At 41.2% G+C, this 26,334-nt stretch overlaps 1 protein-coding gene across 2 annotated transcripts; it reads left to right on the top strand.

Annotated features, from left to right (window-relative positions):
• Window positions 1-69: 69 nt before the first annotated feature.
• Window positions 70-26,334, top strand: KPNB1 (karyopherin subunit beta 1; the record flags this gene model as incomplete). 2 transcript variants are annotated; one of them, XM_082442337.1, is made up of 22 exons in its annotated part: window positions 70-211; window positions 315-373; window positions 2,576-2,758; window positions 5,592-5,792; window positions 6,696-6,848; window positions 8,525-8,584; window positions 9,143-9,232; window positions 9,588-9,698; window positions 10,457-10,558; window positions 11,795-12,019; window positions 13,413-13,604; window positions 14,408-14,538; window positions 15,630-15,777; window positions 16,124-16,195; window positions 17,430-17,574; window positions 19,542-19,624; window positions 20,117-20,224; window positions 20,611-20,754; window positions 20,868-20,973; window positions 21,628-21,742; window positions 22,400-22,561; window positions 23,282-26,334. In XM_082442337.1, coding segments are annotated over exons 1-22 (2,631 nt in total). In that variant the 5' UTR covers window positions 70-171. The 2 variants fall into 2 exon arrangements, with proteins under 2 accessions (XP_082298463.1, XP_082298462.1); XM_082442336.1 differs by lacking the exon at window positions 23,282-26,334 and having other exon boundaries at window positions 22,400-22,565.

The raw sequence follows: 26,334 nt of genomic DNA, 5'->3' as shown, positions 1-26,334 counted from the left end.
GGGGAGCTGGAGCGACTACCAAGAGGGAGCCGGTGAATGGGCTTGTGGTGACCCCCGCCCCCCACCCCACCCTCCCTTCCCACCCGACCCCCAACCCCCATCCCCAGTTAGAGCCGCCGCCCGAGAGGCCGGGCCGTCGTCTTAAGAGGAGTCGCCGCCACCACCTCCGCCATGGAACTGATCACCATCCTTGAGAAGACCGTGTCTCCCGGTAGGACGCGGGGGCCGGGGGTCGAACTGAGGTGATTGGGTGGGGGGAGGGGAATCCCTGGCCCCTCTGACCCTGTCCCCTTTCCCACTTTCCTTCCCCCCAGATCGGCTGGAACTGGAAGCGGCGCAGAAGTTCCTGGAGCGTGCGGCCGTGGAGAACCTGGTGCGTGCCACCCCGCCGTCCCCCATCCCGCCGTCTCCCCATCCCCTGCATGCGGGCCTTCCCGCCCTCCCGGAGGCCCAGGCCTCTGGAACCCACCCCGGCCCATCCCGTCCCCCTCCCCCCCCCGTCCAACCTAACCCCGCCATCGGGAAGCCGGTGGGTGTGTCCCGCCCCAGGCCCGGCAGCTGGCCAATGGCGCGGCGCGCCGGGGTGACTGCCACCCAATCGGCGTGCAGCCTGAGGGCGGCGGTGCAGCAGGAGGGAGAAAGAGGGAGGGAGGGGAGGTTAGGTTGCGCGGCGCTGCGTGTTCAGCAAGGGTGGGGGTTGGGGAGCCGGGCCTAGGGGCCATGTGGAAGCTACGAACCCCGCCGCCCGCCTTGTTCGTACCGGGGCCGGCTTCTCCTTCCTGTCCCATGGTCCCTGTGATTGTCCGCCTACTTCCCAGAGCTCTACCGTTTCCAGTCTCCCTTGGTCTGTGCTCATGGCCAGGCCTGCACCCGAATGCCTCTTAACCCATTTCCGGCAGTGTTTCTCCCTTTCTTGACTGGGTATTTCTCACCCGGGTTTTTGTATTTACCCCCCTCGCCCCCTCGGATCAGTAGAGACTAAATCTGCACCCAGATAACAGGCTGAGGCTCATCCTTGAGATCGGGCCTGTTTCCAGAGGAAAGTTTCTCGTTTTTCATATTTTCAAATTTAAAGGGTTCAGAAGAAGTGAATGTTAAGTCCCCTAGAGACTGGACCTCTGTATAAAATCGTGAGATGTATTGCTTGAAACAACCTATGTGCCAGTAATGTTTCTCTTTGGATTCCCTCCTGTTGGGGGGATGGGGAGCAGAGAGAAGGGTGAATGATACTAGATATCTTTTAAAGGTAATAGTTCTAAATAACACTGTAACCAGATGTGTTCTTTTGTGTTACCTAGGCAAAATAACGCAAGGAAAAAAAGTGGCAAGGCGTATTTTTATTTTATCCAAACTGCCTTTGAATGGTTTTTGGGTTTTTTGTGTTTTGTGGAGTTTCCTGTTTTTTGTTGTTGTTGTTTTTTTGCCTTTCCATGTGTTCGTTTTTATTACTAATATTTTTATCCTTAACTTTCCATAGAAAAGATTTTTATCCACTAGTATAGACTGATAATATTTCCACTTGGTATATATTCCTCTTTTTTTCTTTTGCTAAATTTGCAAGGAGCCTTTTCTCTTATTTCTAACATTTTATCTTATTCCCAACATTCCTAACATTCTTTAGTGGTACATAATTAATAAAACTTTTAAGAATTATTTTCCACTGTGATTGCAGAACTTGTTAGTGGTAAACTATCTGCTTTTAGTTTTTCCTGTTAGCTTTTCCATTGGAGAGAGCTTTTTGCAGGGAAGACTAATGTGTATTAAAATTTTTAAACCAAATTTTTAAACCAAACTGAGGACCTGAGCAGTACAAAAGATTGAGTATACTTTTCAAGAATCTACAGTAATGTTTAAATAACCCAAGAATAGGAACAACTCAAGGAATAGGAACCTTCAGTGTGTTAACTGTTGCCTATTGAACATGAAGTCATTTTCCTTGACATTTTTATCTTTTAGTTGCCCCCTGTTTCTAAATATTTGTTATTACTTTTTCCTTATCAATCTTTTTTCACTGTTACCATTTTGCTGAAACACTGAAAACTAAACTAGAGAACACTAGCCTCCTAAGTCTATGTTTTACATTTAGAAGGACTTCCCTCTCTTATACATGCTTCCGTGAGATCAAAAGCCACCCTGGGTATCGTTCTTTTTGGACTAAGATTTTTTTAATGTAAATTTTAAAAGTAACAATTTTACTTTCTACCCTGTCATAACATATTCTTGTAACAAGTATAATTTACTGAGTACCAGGTTTTGTTCTAGGTATGAAGAAGAATCCTCTACCAGATTGTCAAGCTTGCTTTAATTCTGGGGGACCTAATGTGAAGATTTGGGCACTCTTAGTTGATGTTGATAGGAAAATCTGTAACTCCTTGTTAAATGCTGAGTCTGTGTGAGAAGAAGGATGACTTCCTCATGTACCAAATAACATTTTTATAGGAATCTTGAAGTAGATATTTTGGCATTTTCTGAAATATTATGATATGTCCTAAAAATTTCAGGTTTTCCCCAGTTTTTTGGTGCTATTCTCAATTGGTGAAATTCCTAAGAGGTATTTTCATTCACATCTTAACAGCCCACTTTCCTTGTGGAACTGTCCAGAGTGCTGGCAAATCCAGGAAACAGTCAGGTTGCCAGAGTTGCAGCTGGTCTACAAATCAAGAATTCTTTGACATCTAAAGATCCAGATATCAAGACACAGTATCAGCAGAGGTGGCTTGCTATTGATGCTAATGCTCGACGGGAAGTCAAAAATTATGTAAGTAGCTTTCATCTCCTTTTGGTCATACTAGCCTGCGGAATGTCAGTTCTTTTGTCGTCTACATGGGAAAGAGCTGATAGTGCAATAGATGTCTGGGATCTAAACTTAACTTGAAGGTATAAAATGTATTTGATATAAGTCTTCTTTCTCAAACTGTCTTTCTCCAAGTGATTCTTCCTTAGTTAACTAGCACTTAGCTCTTGCTGAACTTCTGCTGTAGATAGTTCTCATTGTTTGGTGATTTAAGCATGGCACTGTGTGGAGTCAGAAGGGGAATTAAATGATCTCCTGGGCTTTCAAGCCCAAAGAGTTTGTGAAATAAGATTATGACATTAATCGTGTTTTTATCTACTTGGCAAATAATGAGAAACTTCTAGAAACATCTGGCTTTTCGTCAAGGTGTTTATAAAGTGAGCTGATGGATTTTTAGTTTTTATTTATTTATTTTTTTGAGGAAAATTGAATGTCACTTGTTGCACTGCATTATGGAGTTCTTGTGATTTGCTTGCTGAATTAGAAATCCATAATTCTTGCTGCAGCAAAGAACTCAGAATATATGGACATATATGGTTTTTGTTTTTTTTGTTTTTTTTTTTTTAATTGGGTTCTTTAGTGGCCTTTGTTACATGGATAAGGCACAGAGGGTAGTAAGTCAAACATGTGTGCAGTCATCAGCTGGTCCTTGGTATTTGAGGAGAAACCAGTGGGGGGATTCCTGCGTCTGTACTTGTGCTAGTCGTGGTTCTGCACATCAATCTTCTGTTTCCTGGTTCTGGGTGTCAGCATTAGGTAAATTAGTGCTCTTTATGGCAGTAACTTCTCTTTCTAATTATGTACCTCCTTCCCTCTTCGCTCTTGCATGGAGGAACTCATGACAGGAAACTAGGTTACAAAAGCCAACTTATTTTGAATCTTCTTTGGAATATGTAGAGCTATTTCTATCCACATTGGGTTTCCTTATATAATAACATTTTAATTCTCCTTTCAGTAATTTGATATAAATGAAGTTTATTCCATTAATCACTGGAAATCTTTTGTTGTTTGTTTGTTTGTTTTTGTTTTTTTGGCCGTGTGGCATGCGGCATCTTAGTTCCCCACCCAGGGATTGAATCCATGCCCCCTGCAGTGGAAGGGTGGAGTCTTAACCACTGGACCACCAGGGAAGTCCCATAATCACTGGAAATCTTTTTTTTTTTTTTTTAATAATTGATAATATACTTTTTTAAATTAATTAATTAATTTAATTATATTTTTGGCTGTGTTGGGTCTTCGTTTCTGTGCGAGGGCTTTCTCTAGTTGCGGCAAGCGGAGGCCACTCCTCATCGCGGTGCACGGGCCTCTCACTATCGCGGCCTCTCTTGTTGTGGAGCACAGGCTCCAGACGCGCAGGCTCAGTAGTTGTGGCTCCCGGGCCTAGTTGCTCCGTGGCATGTGGGATCTTCCCAGACCAGGGCTCGAACCCGTGTTCCCTGCACTGGCAGGCAGATTCTCAACCACTGCGCCACCAGGGAAGCCCAATCACTGGAAATCTTGATACTTAACTGTATTCATTCAATTTCTCGTTTTCCTCAAATTACACAATAGTAAATGAGAGAAGACATGATTGGAACTGTAGTTGACTTTGGAGGGGGGCACATCAATCTTAACATCAAATTTTTTTAAATTTTTGAGTAAGAATTTGTATAGGCATTATTGAGCTTTCATGCATGAAAAAAAAATAGCAGTTATCTTGGGCTTTTTTCCCTTTCATAGCACATCTGGTAATACTTTCTCAGTGCTGGTGGTTATTTTTTTAAATGTGGGTCTGGACACAGTTGAGAGCTAATTTCTTACTCCTCTTATTTCTGATAATTGACAGTTATCATTAGGATCACCCCTAGTTTTAAAAAAATAACTTCCAGTACTCAGGATTTAGACATTTGTAGTCTCTAAGTCACCTCAAGTAATATTAATTAATGGTCTTCTAGAAGCAATTTAAAGGAGAAAAGCTAAAGATAGAATGGGATTCACTATGGCCATGTATGTACTAGGAGATGGTGCAATATAGTATAAAGGCACCCTGGATTTCTTAGTCAGGCTTGGATTAATACCTGTTCAGCCCCTGCCCTTTTGGACAATTCATCTCATCCCTGCTCCCTGCCCCCTTCCCCATAACAGTTTTTGTTAAGGTCCAGTCTAGCTCTGGTAGCCCTAGGGAGCAAAACCTTCATTTAGAATCAATCAGAACTGTTATTGGGTAGAGCTGTTGGGAGTGGGCAGGGATGATGATATACCCTATAAGGGGGAAGGATGGGGATTTCATTATTATTAGCTACAAAGCAGGATACTAAGTGACCTGACCTAGTCAGCAGAGCTGGCCTGAATATCTGGCAGCTACTCTTTGTCCTGTGTTCATGCCAGGAACAGTTAACTGTTTGCCTTTTGAGTGGACTGGTGATTCTTAGTGAGTTCATTGACTGAATTAGCTGATCATGGTAATGATTAACCCAGGGTCAGTTGTGGCTTCATTCTTTATCTGTACCTATGCTTTTGCTACTTTCTTACCTTGTGGTGAACACTGAGGTGAGGTATCTGGCTTTGGAGATTCCATTTGGAAGTAGGAGATAATTGATTTCATTTCTAGGCTCTGGGGCAGTGTTGATTGTGCTGCTGTTGGTATTGAGGCTGGCTGTTTTCCCAACAGTGGCCTATACTGTATATGCCTTTTCCTACTTTTCTGTATTATAGAAAATTCAGAGACTGATGTAAGAGGTATGCTGGTAGGCAAAATATATTCAAGTAGTATTAAAATTGGTATCTTTTGTCTTTTTGTGTGTGTACCTGCGTACAGGTTTTGCAGACTTTGGGCACAGAAACTTACCGGCCTAGTTCTGCCTCGCAGTGTGTGGCTGGTATTGCTTGTGCAGAGATCCCAGTGAACCAATGGCCAGAACTCATTCCTCAGCTGGTGGCCAATGTCACAAACCCCAACAGCACAGAGCACATGAAAGAGTCGACATTGGAAGCTATTGGTTACATTTGCCAAGATATAGTAAGTGCTGTATCTAACTTATATACCTCTGATTCCCTCTAGTTGTAACATGCATGGTATTAGAATTATTCTTTATCATCATGAAAAAAACCAAGCTATTGCAGAGTGTTTTGAAAGTAGGGCTGCTTTATTTGTTATTTTGGACTTCTGTATTTAGATAGTTAATTTATTCTCATATTGCTAAGCATGCCCTAAAGGAAAGAGACTCAAGGTTTACAAACTCAAGATGGAAATCCCTGTATGGAGGGGCATAGATATTCTCTCCTCTCCTTGATCTGATCACTTTCTGTAGATCCTCAGTGTACCAAGGATGCTGTGTTACTTTTTCAGTTACTATTTTACAGAAACAGTTTGCCAGCTTTTGCTGTAGTGGTTTAACCACTGGAGCCACAACACAGTATGTTAAATGCAGCCCTCCTAGGACTGTTGTTGCTGCTGAGGTTACTACTCTTGGTGTCTGTTTTGATATACAGATTTGATGAAGCAAAGAAGTCCACAGCACTTGACCTGGACTTAGACTCCATAGATGTGCCCAGGTGTTGATCCTTGGTCCTCAGATGTTCTGAAGCTTTACTTCAGTTGGTACAGATGGCCTGGAAAAACACACCAGACTGCCATCTCCATTTGCACAGAAGGGGAAAAAAAAAAGCCAGCATTACTTCATGCCCAGAGTCATTATGCTAAGAAGCAGAGATGAAGTTGATGAGTTTAACTTGTTTCAGTTCAATTTTGGACTACCAGACCCTGGGATATTTTGCAGGTGGTTTGTCCCTAAATGGAAGTGTGTGGGAAAAGATCAGGAAAGTCTCATGATACTCTCTCAAATAGATTTTACAGTTGAAAGGACTGCTGATTAGTCATGAGCTCAATTATTATATTCACTGCACTTCTCTGCTGTTTCAGGACCCAGAGCAGCTACAGGATAAATCCAATGAGATTCTGACTGCCATAATCCAGGGGATGAGGAAAGAAGAGCCTAGTAATAATGTGAAGCTAGCGGCTACTAATGCACTCCTGAACTCACTGGAGTTCACCAAAGCAAACTTTGACAAAGAGGTGAGTGTCTCTTGATTAAAAGGTGTAGGTTCAGAGGGTGAGACGTGAGAGTTAAATAAAAGTTTTGTTTTGTTTTGTTTTAAGTTTATGACTTAGAAGGTACCATCTTGTTTAGAAGCATTTGTTTCCCATCTAGTTAAGATGTGTGTTGTGTGAAACGGCCATGGAGTAGGTGTTTGTCATTTCTCATCAGGCTTTTGGGAATAATGTGATCTAAAATGTTTCTAGGTTTAGGTTTTCCCTTTTGCAGTCCAAAGTGTGAGTATGCGTTGGGATTTTTTTTTAAATGTTACGCAAATTGGGCTGTTTCATACTTCCTTAGAAAAGTGCTTTTGAAAATTAATATATATATAAAGTTTATTTTGCCTGAAAGTATTTCCCCCATTATTAATTTTTAGTTGTGTTAAAATGTACAATAAAATAAAGTTTGCCATCTTAACCATTTTTAAGTGTAAAGCTCAGTAGTGTTAAGTATATGCACATTGTTTTGCAACCAATCTCCAGAACTTTTTCATCTTGCAAAACTGAAATTATATTATTAACTCCCCATTTTCCCCTTCACAATCCCTGCCAACCACCTTTATACTTATGATTCTAGGAGTTTGTTTACTCTAGACAGTTTATGTTAGTAGAATCATACAGTATTTGAATTGTCTTTTTGTGACTGGCTTATTTCACTTAGCATGTCTTGGGTTCATGCATGTTATAGCATGTGTCAGAATTTCCTTTTTAAGGCTGAATAATAATTCCATTATATTCGTTTGTTGATGGGCATTTGGTTTGCTTCCTTCCACCTTGTGACTATTGTTAATAGCGTTGCTGTGTACATGGGTGTACAAATACATCTTTGAGAAGTTGTTTTCAGTTCTTTTGGATATATACCCAGAAGTCGATTGCTGGGTGATATAGTCTGAAAGCATTTCTGCGTGTTTGTTGATGCTTTTGTTGGGCTTTTTGCCTTTTCTTGGCCTTAGAGTGGACAAAGTAGGGAGGTCTAAGAAACCAAAGCAAACTGCAATTCTAATTGCTTGGAAAATGTAGTTCATTAGTCTTCTCCTGTATCTTACCACATTTGATCTGGGTTTGTTTGAATTCTCTTAAATTTTATTTTTTTTATTTTTAATTTTTAAAAAAAATATTTATTTATTTATTTATTTATTTGGCTGCATCGGGTCTTAGTTGCGGCATGTGGGCTATTACTTGTGTCATGCGTGATCTAGCTCCCTGACCAGGGATTGAAGCCGGGCCCCCTGCATTGGGAGCGCGGAGTCTTAGCCACTGGACCACGAGGGAAGTCCCTCTCTTAAATTTTAAATACAAGGAAGGGGGTTTTCCTAATGTAGGGGGGTATTTTGTTTTGTTTTAACCATCTTTATTTAAATCCTGTGACCTACATTTTCCTGTCTGCTTCCTTCCTCAAGTCTTGTTAGTGAAGGTCATTTGGGGGATTAAAAGATTAAGGACCTCCTTAGAGGGCAGGTCATATAGTAGACACTGGGGGCAAACTCTGTAGAGCCTTCATAGTCCCATTACTGTGTCAGGAAAACCTGCTTGATTGGTCCAGGGTTGTGTGGGTCCCTGAGAGAGTGAGAGGTTTTCTTTGAAGGGATAGTCTAGTAACCTTCATGTATGTGGTTTATACTCTTCTCCTTTTCCTTATTTTTATTCTTTTGCAGTCCGAAAGGCACTTTATCATGCAGGTGGTCTGTGAAGCCACACAGTGTCCAGATACAAGGGTAAGTGAGAGGTCATGTGAAAACTTTGTCTTCTATCTTTCCTAGGAAATGCTAACTCTAGCATAGTAGTTTGAAATGTTGGAATCTGGTGACTTCAGAAATAGGTTTGACTAATACTGTTATTAAATAAGAAGTTTTCTTCACTGAATTGGAGAAGAGGGAAGAATAGTTCTGGGAAAGCTAACATGATGGAAGTTGCCACCCTCTTAAAAAAGATTTAAGGGAGAAATGGTTTTTGATCAACCTTGCTATTTAATTGCTGTAGGTTGTTCAAGTGATTGTTTTCCATTGTAGCCATTGAAACAGCTTTCCTATTGCAGTAACCTAAACCTTGACCCTTGAAGCTGGTGGGAGTAACGTCCAGTCTGAGGGCGTTAGTGAGTTTAGTCCTGCCAAGGGTTCCACAGATATCTTTAAAGTAAAAAAGAAGGAGAGGAAATACACTTCAATTGACCCTATAGATTATTAACCCATTTGAGTGAAGTGGTTATTTCCCTTTGTCAGATTGCATTGTTATTAAACTAAATAGTAAACTGTTTAATCTGATGTTTGCAAAAGGTACGAGTGGCTGCCTTACAGAATCTGGTGAAGATAATGTCCTTATATTATCAGTACATGGAGACATATATGGGTCCTGCTCTTTTTGCAGTAAGTATTTCTATTTTATGTAGTTGAGCATAGAGCTAATTGCAAAAGTCCATTATTCTTAGTTGCTGTTTCGTCAGTTCTGTAATTTTTTATTTAATGTTGTGAAATCAAGGAAATTCCCTGAGTCTGCGTATTAGATTTAAGTTCATCAGCAGTGTGCCAAGAAAACTTTTGCTACCTTTGTACTAATAAGAAGAGTATATTTTAAAAATCTGTTTCTTTTTCCTACCTTTCATTTCAGACCTAGCTTTCATAAATCTACATTTTTGAAACTTGAGTAGCTGTGGTTATAGGAGGGGTCGAACTTGAACCAGCACTTATTTGGGGCCTGGGGTGTCGTGTTTTCTCTCTTAAGATCACAATTGAAGCAATGAAAAGTGACATTGATGAAGTGGCCCTACAAGGGATAGAATTCTGGTCCAATGTCTGTGATGAGGAAATGGACTTGGCCATTGAAGCTTCAGAGGTGAGCCTGGGAGAGTCCATGTGGTGGGAGAGCTGTTATTCTGACTGGGCTTTGGGACTTACCTCTTTTGTGGATATTATTTTTCCTCTGGGAGAGCTTTATTGTGACCGGGCTTAGGGGGTATCTCCATTTGTAGAGATTTTGGGTTTTCTGCTAGCCAAAGGCCCTCATGAGGGAGACAGATTAGGAATGAAGCATCTCCTGTTTTTACCAGTCAGGATTTGTTGAAAATACTAGTACTGTGAACACAAGGGGGCAGCAGGAAGTCACATTTTAACCAGGTGACATCTGATGCTGAATTATTTTCTTTTGGAAGGCCTAATGCAAGCATGGGATGTATAGTTGATAGCTTACTAACTCTGGTGAAGGAATTAGATACAGAGAAAGGGGTTAATTCTGCACTCGCAAATTCGAATTCAAGCTTTGTTTCCAACCTTGATTGTCTTTATGTCCTACAAAAAGCACAGTCTTTGGCATCTTTATGTAAACTTCATACATCTCTTCATCCAGAGGTCACTTAGTGAAAAAAGAATATAATTCTTAAGGTTGCCTTGGTCCTTTAAGGTAGATTATATGTATGGCCTAAAAGAATCCCATTGAAGTAGCCCAAAAATGAGCGCCTCCAAAGACCACACACACTGCATGTAGCCATGTGCTCCATGTATTTCTGTGCAGACCTGTGGGCAGCTCTCACTGTATGCCTTTAGTATCATAGCTTGTTTGCTGCTGTCCAGAATTTGCTTTATGTTTCTCCTCAGGCAGCAGAACAAGGACGGCCCCCTGAGCACACCAGCAAGTTTTATGCCAAGGGAGCACTACAGTACCTGGTTCCAATCCTCACACAGACACTAACTAAACAGGTGAGTTACCTTCCATATCTAGCCAGGTGAGCTGTGAAGCCTTGTTAACGGTTGGTTTGCTGTGGAACAGTTGCCACGAAGGAACTCAGCAACTCTTGAACTAGTTGATGTTCTGTTATAGATGCCTCGGGAAGAGCTGAGCTGGATCTATAGGATCCTCTAGGCTCTGAGTAGTTTGTGACAAAATAAATGTAGCAAGACTTCATGAGGGATGTGGGTTTAATGAGTAAGCAGAGAAATTATCTTATAAGAAGTGTATCTTGGTTGCCATTGTTCCCTTTTGGCTTTATGCATCACAGTTTTTCTCGGTATGGTGTTTGGAAAGATTCTTTCTGTCACCTCATCTCTTCTGGTGCATGTGAAATATTATCAAAGAGCTGGCAGCGCTTTGAGGAAACAGCTGTAACTTTGAGCACTGCAAAATTTCTTCGTACACAGGAATGTAATTTGTTTTTAGGGAAGTACATGACTCTTTTAATATAGCAATCTTGAAAGATAAATAGAGATATACTTAGTTTGAAATGGACTGGGTGTTCCCTTAAATTTTCATCTCATCTTTTAGTTTTACAGTTGCTATTTTTCTATCTTTGACCTTAGTATTTTCACTTTTGTATATTTTTGTTGTGCTTTTCTCATTTGGGAACAAATCATTCTTGAGGTATATAATTTTCTGAAGTTGCATAAGCAGCTTGCCTTAAATTACTCTGGTGTGAACAGCCACAATAAGAAGGATATACCTTGAATTCTAGTTTCAAGGGAGATCTGAATGGAATCTTTTTAAACTTTTTATTGAAATAATAATTACTAGCACACCAGAACCACACTCCCCACCCCCATCCCCCCAGTGTCTTCTTCCTGGTCGTTAACTCCTCCCTCACCTTTAACTGTATAGATTTTGACTGATTTTGAACTTTATATAACTAGAATCATATAGCATGTATTCTTTTGTTCTGCTTTTTACTTTATGTGTTCAAGACTCATCCTTATTGCATGTAGTTGGAGTTTGTTCATCTCATTGTATAGTACTAAGAAGTATTTTCCCTGTATCTGCATCTTGTTTAACAAAGGCTGTGCTGTGATGAATCTTTGTGGAAGGGATAAAGATATGAAGGTTTTATATTTTATTTATATCCCCAAAGCTTAAGTTGTAATGATATTTGGGAGTAGTCAGAGGACCTTTTGAGTTAAAGTGATTCTTTGAACAAAAACTTAATTAGTGCCACATTCTTGCACTAGGATGAAAATGATGATGACGACGACTGGAACCCCTGCAAAGCGGCTGGGGTGTGCCTCATGCTCCTGGCCACCTGCTGTGAAGATGACATTGTCCCGCATGTCCTCCCCTTCATCAAAGAACACATCAAGAACCCTGATTGGCGGTACCGGGATGCAGCAGTGATGGCTTTCGGCTGTATCTTGGAAGGACCAGAGCCCAATCAGCTCAAACCACTAGTTATACAGGTGAAGCTGAGGGAGTTTGTGGGTGGAAAGTGGGATATTTATTGTTTATTTAAACTTTTTGCTTGAAGATTTGCCTTTATTTTAAGGACAAAGCTGTAAATAGTCATCCACAAAGGTTACTTCTAGATAGCTATTTGCTGTCAATGAGGCATAAAATATATTTTTTTTATTACAAAAATCACATGACTTGAAAAATGCAGAAAAGGCCAAAAAGAAAAAGCTACCTTTAATCCCATTGCCCAGTGAATAACATTATTAATTCTTGGTATTTATCCTTGAAGGTTTTTTCTGTGTGCATGTATGTGCAACAGGATGGAGATCTTACTGTACAAATAGTCTTAAAACTTGTTTTTTCACTAAATGCTATATCATAAACAATTCTCCATAGTGTTTTTTTTTTTTAATAAATTTATTTATTTTTGGCTGCATTGGGTCTTCGTTGCTATGCGTGGGCTTTCTCTAGTTGCGGCGAGCAGGGGCTACTCTTCGTTGTGGTGCGCAGGCTTCTCATTGCGGTGGCTTCTCCTGTTGTGCATGGGATCTAGGTGCATGGGCTTCAGTAGTTGTGGCTCGCGGGCTCTAGAGCCAGAGGCTCAGTAGTTGTGGCGCACAGGCTTAGTTGCTCCGCGACATGTGGAATCTTCCCAGACCAGGGATCGAACCCGTGTCCCCTACATTGGAAGGCGGATTTTCAACCACTGCACCACCAGGGAAGCCCAAGAGTACATTTTAATTGAGCTTAGTGTATGTAGACCTCAACCTTTCAGGAATAGCTAAATGCCATCACAGCTGCATCCTGGGATCTCTGCCTGAGTAATTCAGTAAAGATTGCTCAAAGTATTCATACCAAACTCTTAATAAAACTGTATACTGGGGGCTTCCCTGGTGGCGCAGTGGTTGAGAGTCTGCCTGCCAATGCAGGGGACACGGGTTCGAGCCCTGGTCTGGGAGGATCCCGCATGCCGTGGAGCAACTAGACCCGTGAGCCACAACTACTGAGCCTGTGCGTCTGGAGCCTGTGCTCCGCAACAAGAGAGGCCGCGATAGTGAGAGGCCCGCGCACCGCGATGAGGAGTGGCCCCCGCTTGCCGCAGCTGGAGGAAGCCCTCGCGCAGAAACGGAGACCCAACACAGCCAAAAATAAATAAATATTTTATTAAAAAAAAAAACAAAAAACTGTATACTGGGATTTGGTGAAGAGAGGCAGACTTTTTCACTTTTCCAGTTACTTTTATTATATTGTTGGATATTTGATAAGCATGTCTTATAAAATGACAAAACCATCTTGATACTTTGAGTTAGATTCCAAACATCAGTATTTCCTCTTCTGAGGTATCAGTCAGCATGAACTTTAATCTTTGTTTCGCTTTGCCAATAACTGTTGTATTTTCAGGCTATGCCCACCTTAATAGAATTAATGAAAGACCCTAGTGTAGTTGTTCGAGACACAACTGCATGGACTGTGGGCAGAATCTGTGAACTGCTTCCCGAAGCTGCCATCAATGATGTCTACTTGACTCCCCTGCTGCAGTGTCTGATTGAGGGCCTCAGTGCTGAACCCAGAGTGGCTTCAAATGTGTGCTGGGTGAGGGACTTTCTTCCTGGTGAGATAAGGAGGCTGGCCAAGCCATTGGCAAGGAAGTAGGAGGTGTGGGAGAGAAATGGGTCTACCTCACTAGAAGGCTTTTTCTGAATAGCATCTCCTTTCTAATTTCTTCAATTAAAATATGGGGGAGATGCGAGCTACATGACCCAGTGGGAGCTGTTGACTCATGGTGACTGGTTCCCGAGCCATTTAGAACAGTCATGTTAACCCAGTGGGAAAACTATCTGGACTTGGTTTTTTTTCTTTAGTTGCTTGGGGACAAGAAATTTTGATTAAGGTAGAGAGTTGCTGGCTATGAAAAGTAACCATTGCTGAGAAGGGGGTATGAGGGAAGGAAGGTAGGCAGCTCAGTGTTGAGTCAGTATAGGCTGAATGTAGTTTGTTAGGGACCTTTGGGGTTTAGGGGAGGAAGGTAAAATAAGGAAGGAGTGGGGCAAAAAGGCTTTCTGTGAATGGAAAGAGAAGAAATGAAGTGGCAGGCATTCGTGGTAGGTGAAAATACTCTGCTGCTTAGAGAGTTGTGCGTAGATTATTAGGCAGGAGAAACAAAATATAAATAAACATATATACATACATACATTTATTTAATTTTAATGATAGCTGTACATGTTAAGTTGTCTTGAGATGACCTTGATAGGAAGAATTGAGGATTCACTGCCATTGGTTTATTCTTAGATCAGTTGGAAAGGAACTCTGCCCAAGGTATCTTAAGGGAAAATGAGGCAATCCTGGAGTGGGATTCTTTTCAAGTTTAATTAATATTTACTCTGTCTGGGTTTAAGGCTTTCTCCAGTCTGGCTGAAGCTGCTTATGAAGCTGCAGATGTAGCTGATGATCAGGAAGAACCAGCTACCTATTGCTTATCATCTTCTTTTGAACTCATAGTTCAGAAGCTCCTGGAGACCACAGACAGGTAACTGATACTACACAGAAATGAGTGAAATGAGTGGTGTCTTTGCATCCAACTCCTTTTGCCTCTTGTGTGGGGACTGTTTAACCTAATCATAGAAACATTGCAATAGGAGAAATTAAAAGAATCCTGTTGTAGATTGTTTAAATAAGAGTGAGAAAAGAAATGTAGACTTTTGACTACCTTAGAATTGTACAGTTTATAATTAAAGTCAGAAAATAGTCTCATTTCTCTACAGGTAGAGAGTAATTGACCTAGAGAGGTCCCTTCATTTTGCAGTGTCTACAGTTAATAGGGGTATTTGATTATGGTATAAGAGAAATAGTAGTTCTCATGAATTTAGTTGCCATACCAGATTACTAACCACCATTTATGATATTGGGTGAGGAACTTGGCATTAAACACAGTTGTTTTATAAATGAGCTTTGGAAATGTAGTTTGAATGGGTTATAAGTTGGGGACAACCTTTAATTATTGTGATTTTGGGTAAGCTATACCTAAAGCCATGCTCAAAAGAAACCATTAGGAAGAGGGCTGGGTATCAATTCTTCATGCTTAACTAGTTCATTTCTTCTTCTCTATTCGAGATTGTATATAAAGGCGTCTCTCGCAGATGAATGAAGAAAATTGATATAACCTTTTTTTTTCTTTTTTCCAACCACACCACGCGGCTTGTGGGATATTAGTTCCCTGACCAGGGGTTGAATCCAGGTCCTTGGCAGTGAGAGTGCCAAGTCCTAACCGCTGGACCGCCAGGGAATTCCCAAGTTGTCTTTTTCATAGCTGTTTGTGCAACCTCTTCAATTGTCCACATGGATTCTTCAGCATTTTTAACTATTTTTCCTACAATTTTAGCCCATTTCCAAAAGGGCCGTTGTAAAGTTTAACCAGGTCTGGAAACCATATTGAACGTAGTCATTGGCGCAGAGATTGAAAATTTGGTTCCAGGCTGTACTGTGTTTGCCAAACTCAGATCAGGTCTGCAACCATATCGGTTTCTGGGTTATTTTCAGTGAGAGAGTTTCTATATTATAATGACTTCTCTGTCCTTTCTCAGTTAAGGCTTTACGATTTTTGCTGTGTGTTCCTTACAGACCTGATGGACACCAGAACAACCTGAGGAGTTCTGCATATGAATCTCTAATGGAAATTGTGAAAAACAGTGCCAAGGATTGTTACCCTGCGGTTCAGAAAACGACTCTAGTCATCATGGAACGACTACAACAGGTGCTCCAGATGGAGGTGAGACTGAGGGAGTTCCTGGTTCCTGGTGGGAAGGGTGTGGTACTTAACACAGAGCTCTGGTTTCAAGACTGTTCTCTTTTTTTTAGTGTTTAAGCATATATGTTCTCAGAAAGATATAAGGCTTATACAAAAAATGTTGCAACTTAAAATTGTATTGCTTGCTACAGTTTATTCATACATGTGTAACGCCATATACGTATATAAGCTTTTTATTTACCTTCCTGCATTAGCACCAGTAAAGATTATTTAATGGTCCTGGTAAACCCAGCAAAACTGGAAGCATTGAGGGAGTTTAGAGTCCTTTCAGAAGGTGTTTATTCAGAACATGATCTTTTTTTTGTAGTCACATATTCAGAGCACATCGGATAGGATCCAGTTCAATGACCTTCAGTCTTTACTCTGCGCAACTCTTCAGGTATGATGGTGCCTTATCACTTAATAGCTCCAGGGAAGAGATTCATATCTCAGGATGACAAGTTCATGTACACACAGAACTCTGAAGATGATGTTATAGATGATGATGGTCAGAAGCTCTTCTCAAAAGGCCTTAGTCTGATTCATTAGGAGAGTAATTTCCCATTTTCCTTTCTTGTCTGTCCATAAAAATGCAGTTTGTCTTTTGTACAATGTAGGGAAGGAAACTACTCCATTTGTGATGGTCCTCCCAGCTGTGCAGCTATTTTGTATTAACAACTTTTAGTCTGGTTTTCATTGGGTTGTCCAAGTGTAGCCCAGTCAGATTTGGTTCCCAGCTATGGTTCACTGAGCTAAAAATATAGCCTTGTGTTCTTACCATCATCTTTTGAAACAATTGCTGTTGGAAACTTTATTATAATTTATTTATAGTATTTGGTGTTCACAGTAGACTTTTTCTGAGGAGAGACTGGGAAAATTAAACTGTTAACTCCTTGCTCGTGACTGGAGTCATGGCGTGGCTGAGGAGCTATTCCCTTTTTTATCCAGGAACAGGAAAACCTTGGAACTTGTCTAGTGCTTAGGTGGGTACTAGGTTTTAGAATTGAGTGATGCTGACTAGGTCATCTTACCTATGACTCCCTTCTCTTTTTTACTCCAAACTTAATTTTTTAAAACATGACTGTTAAGAGGTCTTTCCTGATCCAGTAACATTAGCTGAAACAAATTAAAGGGGAGGGAGGGAGGTTTGAGGAATATTGAATTGGGAAAAATCAGATTGGCTTCAGTTTATCAAGACAATTTCTTGACCATCATCTGTAAATGGCTTAGGCTATAGAAAGGGTTGCTCTTTTGTTTTATGAGTAAGAACTCTAATATGACATGTCCTTCTTCAAAGCTGAAATAATTTAACTGCCATTCCAGTACAACTAGATTATGGAGGCTGCTGACAAGGATTTGTCAGACTTAAATGAAACACAGAGGAGATGACTTTTGCACCATGGAAGATCATCTTGTGTTTGTTCTGAATTGGGAAATAGATGAGATATTTAAATGTATGTTTCATTGCAGATGATTTGCACTGTCAAAACTTCTGAGCATAAAAAGCCTTCCCCCCCCCCAAAAAAAAAAAATTCTAGGGACTTAATTGATTTAAAAAAAAAAAAAAAAAAAGTATGGTGTTCTGATTGAAGGGTTTGGAATCAACAGATTCTGAACTCTTATTCATTTCACAGAATGTTCTCCGGAAAGTGCAACATCAAGATGCTTTGCAGATCTCTGATGTGGTCATGGCTTCCCTGTTAAGGATGTTCCAAAGCACAGCTGGGTCTGGGGGAGTGCAAGAGGATGCCCTAATGGCAGTTAGCACACTGGTGGAAGGTCAGTGAGCCAAAATTGGGCAGGGAATGTCTTTAGAATGCAAGAGTATCAATGGCCATGAAGAATTTTTGACTGCAAAAAAGCATAGTCCCATCTTCTCACTTATTGGGGTATTGAGTCAGTTCAGAGCTGGATTGAACATAAGTGTAAATTTGTGTATAACTGCCTTGCCACGCTCCTTGAAGTGAATGGGGAGCCAATTTGCACATCAGATTGGAAACCTTTCTGGGGGTGGAGGGAACTGTTACCTACCTCATGTTCATCAGGTTCTTTTTTCCCCTAAAGTCTACTTGCTTTATTGAGGTTTGGCTCCTGTAAAGGATGGAGGAAGTAAAGGTTTCTGTTTTCTTTCCTGGCACTTGGTACCTTCTGGTTTGGGTTGTAACGCTTTGGATTCAGGTTGACGCAATATGGTGCCTGGTATGGAATGGAATGAAACACATCGAGTTCTAGGAATTAATTGATTTTCTGGGTGTTACATGTCTAACTATGCAGAATTGCTTTGGGGAAGCCATATCTGACTTAAGGCTCTTTGAAAGGCCATTAAAAGCACATTGAAGAGCACTTCAGAAACCTGGAATGCTTCTTCAGTGGTGGTCTGTAGGGTGTTTTATTTATTTATTTATTTATTTATTTATTGGCTGCATTGGGTCTTCGTTGCTGCACGTGGGCCCCTCTCCAGCTGCGGCGAGCGGGGGCCACTCCTCGGCGTGGCGTGGGCTTCCCACTGCGATGGCCTCTCCTTCTGCAGACACGGGCTCTGCAGTGAGGCGCGTGGGCCTCAGTAGTTGTGGCTGGCGGGCTCCAGAGCGTAGGCCCAGCAGCTGTGGCGCATGGGCCCAGCCACTCCACGGCATGAGGGATCCTCCCGGACCAGGGCCCAAACCCATGTTCTGCGCATTGGCAGGCAGATTCCCAACCACTGCGCCACCAGGGAAGCCCTGTAAAGTGTATTATTTTATTTTATTTTATTTTTTTAACTAAACTTTTTTTTATTATTATTTTTTATAAATTTATTTATTTATTTATTTTTGGCTGTGTTGGGTCTTTGTTTCTGTGTGAGGGCTTTCTCCAGTTCTGGCAAGCGGGGGCCACTCTTCATCGCGGTGCACGGGCTTCTCACTGCCACGGCCTCTCCCATTGCGGAGCACAGGCTCCAGACGCGCAGGCTCAGTAGTTGTGGCTCACGGGCCTAGTCGCTCCGCGGCATGTGGGATCCTCCCAGACCAGGGCTCGAACCCATGTCCCCGGCATTGGCAGGCAGATTCTCAACCACTGCGCCACCAGGGAAGCCCCGTAAGGTGTATTATTAAGGCAGACCCATTTCTAGCATAAGGAGCCTATGTGCAACTGGTCTGGCAGGGCACAGAAGTTGATTTTGGTTCCTGGAATGGCTGATTTGGATATGAAACCCAGACAGCTTTTCTTGACTGGCTTATTAAGTAAGTCCTTGATGGAATTGGCTAGAGACCAAGCTGGCTTCCAGGAGTTCCCTGGTGGTCTAGTGGTTAGAGTTCGGCACTTTCACTGCCGTGGCCCAGGTTCAATCCCTGGTTGGAACTGAGATCCCACAAGCCGCCCGGCGAGGCCAAAAAAATAGCTGGCTTCCAAAAGAGGACATGTTATAATCAGATGAAGAGGTGGACAAGAGGCAGTATCACTAGCTCAGGCAATTCATAATTAACCTTGACATTCCTTGGGGGCCATACCACTTGGTAGTTTCAGCCAGAGTGAAATCCCACTCTGTGGAGATTTGGCATTATCTCCAGGGTATAAGAGTTAGGCCCTTTCAGCAGTTCTGAATTTGGCTTGTCCAAGGCAGCCCGAAGTCTTTGTGATAGAATCTGTAATTAACTCACATTCTACTTAACTTTTGACTGGAGTGCATACATTTTGGGAGAGCTAGGATGGTTATTTTTGCTCACTTCTGCGATATCCTGTGGTACTAATAGTTTGTTTCTTTACAGTGTTGGGTGGTGAATTCTTAAAGTACATGGAGGCCTTTAAACCCTTCCTGGGCATTGGATTGAAAAATTATGCTGAGTACCAGGTAAGCTATGCTTTTCACAATAATACATTTATATTCTCATTTATACTTGGTAGTCATTGTAGTACAAAAGTCTGGATCCTGTAGCCCAGGTAGTATTTCCCTGTGTATCACCCTTAAGGGTTGAGCTAATTTGTTGCCCTGAGTGTCTGAACTAGAAATAGTCAGTGAAAGACAGGTTGTTAGACACATCAGAGTAGCACCCTAAGAAGGGGTTTTGTTTTGTTTTGTTTTCAATAAACCATCCACCTCTGCCACCACCACCCCTGGTGAATATTGTCTTTTCTGTCCTTTCTTAATGATAGCTTAGATAGTCCTAGTTCTCTTCCTGCCATATTGGTTGTTAAAAAATGAACTAATCTGAGAGAGGAAGGGTGTTTTCTTCTTTGACTCTAGGTTCAAGTGATAAAGGACCAGTAGCTCGGTAAAAAATCATGCCTTACCCCTGCAGGCAGCCTTTTCTGTTCTAGAGGTCATTTTCTTGATTCTTTGCAGGTTTGTTTGGCGGCTGTGGGCTTAGTGGGAGACTTATGCCGTGCCCTGCAATCCAACATCTTACCTTTCTGTGATGAGGTGATGCAGCTCTTACTGGAGAACTTGGGGGTGAGTGTCTATACACACAATCTAATTTACCGTTGGTTAGAAAGATGGTTAAACATCAAGATCCGTGACAGGGAATGTATATGTCCCAGAATGTTGGCTGTGGGCTTATGAAGGGAATTGTTCATTTTCACAAGATGATTCTAACCTAAGGATGTGAAGTTAATTAAAGGAACGCATGGTCAATGCATGGAACTTGAGTGGGGCAGGTGGGGACCAGTAAAGTACAAAGGAAAAGTAAATATATAATTTCTCTATCTAGAGGTAAGCATTGCTAATTTTTGTGTATGTCCCTTAAGGTCTATACCCAACATATCAGTAGTTGCTTATTTTAAAAAGCTTTTTGAATCTTTGGACAGAGCTAACTTTTTTTTTTTTCTCTTTGTCAGAATGAAAATGTCCACAGGTCTGTGAAGCCACAGATTCTGTCAGTGTTTGGTGATATTGCCCTTGCTATTGGTGGAGAGTTTAAAAAATACCTAGAGGTTGTATTGAATACTCTTCAGCAGGCCTCCCAAGCCCAGGTGGACAAGGTAAGTTTAAAGCTATCTTTAAGTCCAGCCCTGACTGGAGCAGCAGGACTTTTGACAAATATACAACTAAAGGCCATCAATATGATGGAGATTCTGTTCTTTTTCTCTTACAGTCAGACTATGACATGGTGGATTATCTGAATGAGCTAAGGGAAGGCTGCTTGGAAGCCTACACTGGAATTGTCCAGGGATTGAAGGGAGACCAGGAGAACGTACACCGTTGAGTATACAACCCAGTTGACTTAGTCCAGTGTGCACTTAGCCAAATGGGCTGTGTGTTCATTGTGTAGTTTACTTGTAAACTAACACCTATTGCTTAAAAGAAGGGGAGAAGGAGGAACAGTGCTCTAATGAAGGGGAGTAGCTTTGGAGGAGGATTTAGACTATTATTTCTGATCCCTGCTTCTTCAGCTACCTTGCTTCACGTTTCTTGAGCATTGCAAGGGATGGGATCCAGCAAGGCTGTTGCTGCTGGTTGCATATGTACCAACCCTGAGTGGGAGTTTCCTAACCTCCACCATGCATCTGAATTGAAGGATTGGGGGGATTAGATTTCCTCTATCACCTGATGTTTTTGTTACTGATTGGGGAAATATTTGTACTTCACTCCTTTGGTATTACAGGCTTAGAGGAAAGGTTCCATTTGTGCTTCTGCAGATATATATATCTGCTTATAAGAAGAGGGGTATCTGCCTCTTCTGTTGACTTGAAGAATGACATCTTAATCTGAGGAAGAATAATTTGGTATAACTGTATGCAACTAGTTCTCCAGCCCAAAACCTGCCTGATGGGAGTAGAGTATTTGGGAATTTTGAAACAGGGTGTAGTCCTGCCAAATGTGGGACAACCTCATCAGACCTCTTTCTTTTATAGCGGATGTGATGCTGGTACAACCCAGAGTAGAATTTATTCTGTCTTTCATTGACCACATTGCTGGAGATGAGGATCATACAGACGGAGTAGTAGCTTGTGCTGCTGGACTGATCGGGTAGGTTATACCCTGCTTCTGATAGCTGAATAGAACATGTCACGGAAAATGAGAAGACGTGTAGTAAAGAATATTGAGAGTAGCCTGTGGATGGCAATTACCCACCTTTTTGGCACAGGGGGGATTTCTTTCTTTAATAGAACCCATCATATCCTGTTTTGAGTTCTCAGATAATAATTCATTCCAGAATTTAGCTCTAATCTCATTTCAGACCCTCCAGATTTCTAATTTCTCCCCACCAAACTCTATGAAGTGAGCTCTCAGAGGTATAGAAGCAGCATCAGATCTATGTCCATCCCTTATTCTGATGTTGGTCAACAAATTGCCTCTGTTTAGCCTCCTTTACTGAGGGTTTCTGAGGTATCATTAGAAGAAAGAACATTGGTTTTGAGCAGCTCAAAGACCTGGAGTCTAGTTCTGATTTTACCATGAATTAGCTGTGGAACCTTGGGTAAGTTATTCTACTTTTTTAGACCTCATTTTTTTTAATCTGTTGAGGGCAGGTGTTAGACTTAACTTATCTTTAAAATTTCTTCCAGCTTTAAAAAGTAGGTAAATACCAAGAAACCTATATCTAGCTTAGCACTGGTTCGGAAGGTTCTAAATATGATCTTGTAGGTCCAGGAGCCCATTTTCAGGTGTGTTTACTTTGTACAGGGACTTGTGTACAGCATTTGGGAAGGATGTACTGAAATTAGTAGAAGCTAGGCCAATGATCCATGAACTGTTAACTGAAGGACGGAGATCGAAGACTAACAAAGCAAAAACCCTTGCTACATGGGCAACAAAAGAACTGAGGAAACTGAAGAACCAAGCTTGGTAAGAGCTTGTCTCCACTGCCCTCTTTCTTCTACTTTCTTGGGGAGGAGGTACATTTTCTTTAGACTGTTCTGACAAGGGCTTTCTTTAGGTGTTTTGTTTTGTACTCTTTCCCATATAAGTGCTTCTGAGCCAGGCCTTTGTTCCTCAGCCTTGTACTAGTGGAAGGGTCAGGCAGCCAATCTTTCCTTGAGCCAAATTTTTGGTTCCTCATGGTGATAAAGAACAGAACTTACATAACTAGAATTCACTGAAGTCCCCAAATCATTTTGGGACCTTAATAAAGTCATCGATAACGGCATTTTCCCAAAATTCTCTTTCTACTCTTTATTTCTTTCCTCATGTTCTTTTCTTTCTTTACTGCAGTGCTTTGAGACATTGCTTTCTTTTACAGAAGATACCCAAAGTCGGAGTTGTCTGACCTCTGCTTTGAAATGTAGTTTTAATTTATTTTCCTCTCACTTACTGAGTTATCTTACAGCACAGATCTCAGTAAAATTGGCTATTTTGAGTTTTATCTTTTCAGTTTCCCCCCCTTCGTAAGTGCTAATGAGAGCAGGTAGATGGCACATAGCAAAATAATAAAAATAATCAGTCCTTGAAAAGTTGACAAATTCCATTCAGGTCTATAAGCACTTAATTGTAGGAATCAGAGAGGTGTTTGACTCTACTGGCTATATGGGATCTCAAAAATTGACCTTTTTTCCAATCTGTTTTTAGATCTGTTACCATTGGGATGATAACCTGAGACCCCCACTGGAAATCTCCAATCTTTTGAGAAACCCGGAAGTGAGGAGTGTGCACGGATGCTGAATGTTTGGGAATGAGAGGATGAGTGAGTGAGGCTTGAAAACACACCACATTGAAAATCCTGCCACAGCAGCAGCTGCAGCCATCAACAGCGGCGCTGTTAGTGAGCTAAGTAATCACTGACTTCGTAGAAAACCATAATGTCGGCCATCTTGGAAAAGAGAAAAATGGTGGATTTACTTGCTTAAAAAAAAAAAAAGAAAGCTCTCTCTTCCCAGGAGAGGCTAGAACTAGCTTTTCTGTCTTTTGGCCGGTGCCGAGTGGAATGACTAGTTTGGGGGAGAGGAGGAGGGACTGGGTTCAGCTGTGGTGCTTTGTTGTAAAAGGCATCCTGGCCTTTGCTACTGATGAGAAAGATGGAGCCTGGGTCTCAAGCCCACCTTTGGTGTACCTTTGCCACATGGTACTGGTACTGTATGTGTGCTGGCTGAAAGGAGGGTGAGGGATTCTTTACAGTCTGAGAATGAGTGTGTGTGAGTGAGGCGGTATCCACATTCTCAACTTCAAGTCATTGCAGTTTCTTTTTCCCAGATAAAAAGGGGTTAGGATGTTGCATTTCATGAAACTAACTGAAGTTCTGTCTACTGATGCAGCACAAGAGATATAAGAGAAACAAAAAGGAAAGACGCTCTTAGGTTTTGTTTTTTGGGGTTTTTTTCTTTTTTTTTTTTTTTTTTTTTAATTCTAGGGAAAACACTGACGAATGGTCAGAGCTCCCACCCTGATCTTTTCATCAAGGCGCCTTTCCTAATAATATGGTTCAACTGTGAATGTAGAAGTTGGGGGGGGAACTCTGGAGTTAGAGGATATAGAAAAAATAAAAATACAATTGTTACAAATAAAGAATGCAGACTTCGAAAACAAAAGAAAGCCACAACCCAAACAAATCAAAATTTAAATGCTCATAATTGGCAGCACAAAAGAAAAGTTCTCTCCTGACATGTATCTTGGCAGTCTGAACGCCCCCAGAAAATTGTGCCAAAGAGTTTAGAAAACAAACATACCATAAAAGTAAACACACACAAACAGCAAATTTCAGGTAACTATTTTGGATTGCAAACAAGGATAAATTTAATGTTTAAACAATCTGATAAAATAACCATTTGGAAACTGCTTGGCCTTCTGTTCTCTTTTATTTGATTGATTATAATGCGGTATTGGTCTCTTGCTGCACTTCAAAACCAAGTAATCAAAACAAAGGAATATATATGTGTGTATATATATATACACATATATATATATGTTAGAACTCTTGTGATGAAAATGGCACTTGAAAAAGGTTATATTTTTCCACTGAAGTTGAAGATTAATAAAATGGTGTCAAAACATTCCCCTGGTCACACGCTGTAATATTTTTTTTAAAGTGTGATGTGCTATGATAATGATAAATCAGACTTAATTATTTTCCCTTTTACAAGGAAACAGGGCACCCTGAATTTTGGTTTTAGACTTTTTCAGCAATAAGGAGGGACGTTGGTAAGCTTTGATCCCCTTTTGGTTTTGCAGTTATTAGGAGTTTTTGCTGGCATTTTGAATATGCTTTCAAAAGCACCAAGGGAGATTTTTAAATTGCTTCCAGGTATTTGGAGGATTAAAAAACAAGACCTTAATTTCCCACTTTCATTTCCATTCTAGCAAAAAATATGGGCTTACATGTTGCTCTTTGCCAACTCCCTGTTCAAGCCTTCCATTCATAAGTGGGATTGGCTCAGTTTTGCCCATCCATACGGCAGCATCTCTAATAGCTCTTGTACAGGGTATCAGATATTGTGCCTTTTGGTGCCAGGTTCAAAGTCAAGTGCCGATCTATGAACCAGTGTACAAAAAAAAATCCAGGTGTTTGAAGGAAAGACACTCCATTGTGAATAAAGAGCTCACACCAGCTCCTGAGCCCTCTGAAGAGACCTGGCCCTATAATGCCTTGTTCAAATTTTAGTTGTTCTTGAGGGAAAGGATGATATACTAACCATTCCTGGTAAGGGTTGGTCAGGGCTTAGGGAGGGGGCAGGAATATTGGGGAGAAAAAAATATCTGATCATTCCTCAGTGCTACCCATTTCTGTCCTGTGTGGGCTGCTTAGCTAGACAGCAGGAGAATAAAGTACACCGAGAACCATAATGAAAACAAAACCTTCCGTGTGTTTTGTCATGTTTTGTTCCAGGGAAGCAGTTGACAAATGCTGTTATTAATGCTTTCTCCCAGATCCACTCAGTGATGGAGAGGAGGAAAATGGGCTGGTTGGACTGTGGTCTTGGTGCCTCGCAGTTACCCTGCACTGGTTATGCATTTATTACCCTCTTTTCTAGTTACCTTTGGCTAGTGGGTCTTCTCACTAGGTATTTGTCCTTAATTGTACCACCCAAGGCAACTGGATGCAAAATGCATTCTGCCCATTCACTGTCTGGGCCTTCCCCACTCTAGTCTTGGCACATTCCTTCAAGAATGTAGTTACCGTCTGGTAAGATGTCAGTGCAAATGTGAAGAAAATAGGCATCGGACTAGGCTTTGGTTTGCCACAAGTGGCAGCTGCCTATATCAATTACAATTACATTTATTAATTTTGCTTTTCATTTTCCCAGTTCCTCTCAGCTCCCCTGTTGAAATGTTGAGATTTTGGCTGTCAGAGGCAACGGCAACATTGCTTTACGGACTTGTGGAGGAGGGGAATTGCTCAGTGTAGTGTTTTCATTTTCAGAACCAAGTAATCTAGTCACTCATATATAAGAAGTGTGTCAGTCCAACTTTAAGAAAAAATTCCAAATCCAAACTCCATCATCAGCTTTTGACAGCATCTTGGATTTTGAAACAACTTCAGTCTGTAATTGGCATTCAGAATGCCCTTGGCATGCCAGTCTGTGATGGCAGTAAAGACCTGTTAAAACACTTGAGCCCAACTTTATTAACCAAAACTGATACCACCACCTTTATCTTCTAAATAAAGTCCGCTTTATTTTTATTTTCAA

Source organism: Balaenoptera physalus (assembly GCF_965194825.1).
Source record: "Balaenoptera physalus genome assembly, chromosome: 20".
In the NCBI taxonomy this organism is placed as follows: Eukaryota; Metazoa; Chordata; class Mammalia; order Artiodactyla; family Balaenopteridae; genus Balaenoptera; species Balaenoptera physalus.
Note: the sequence above shows the minus strand (reverse complement) of the source record. Positions and strands in the feature narration are given on the sequence as shown.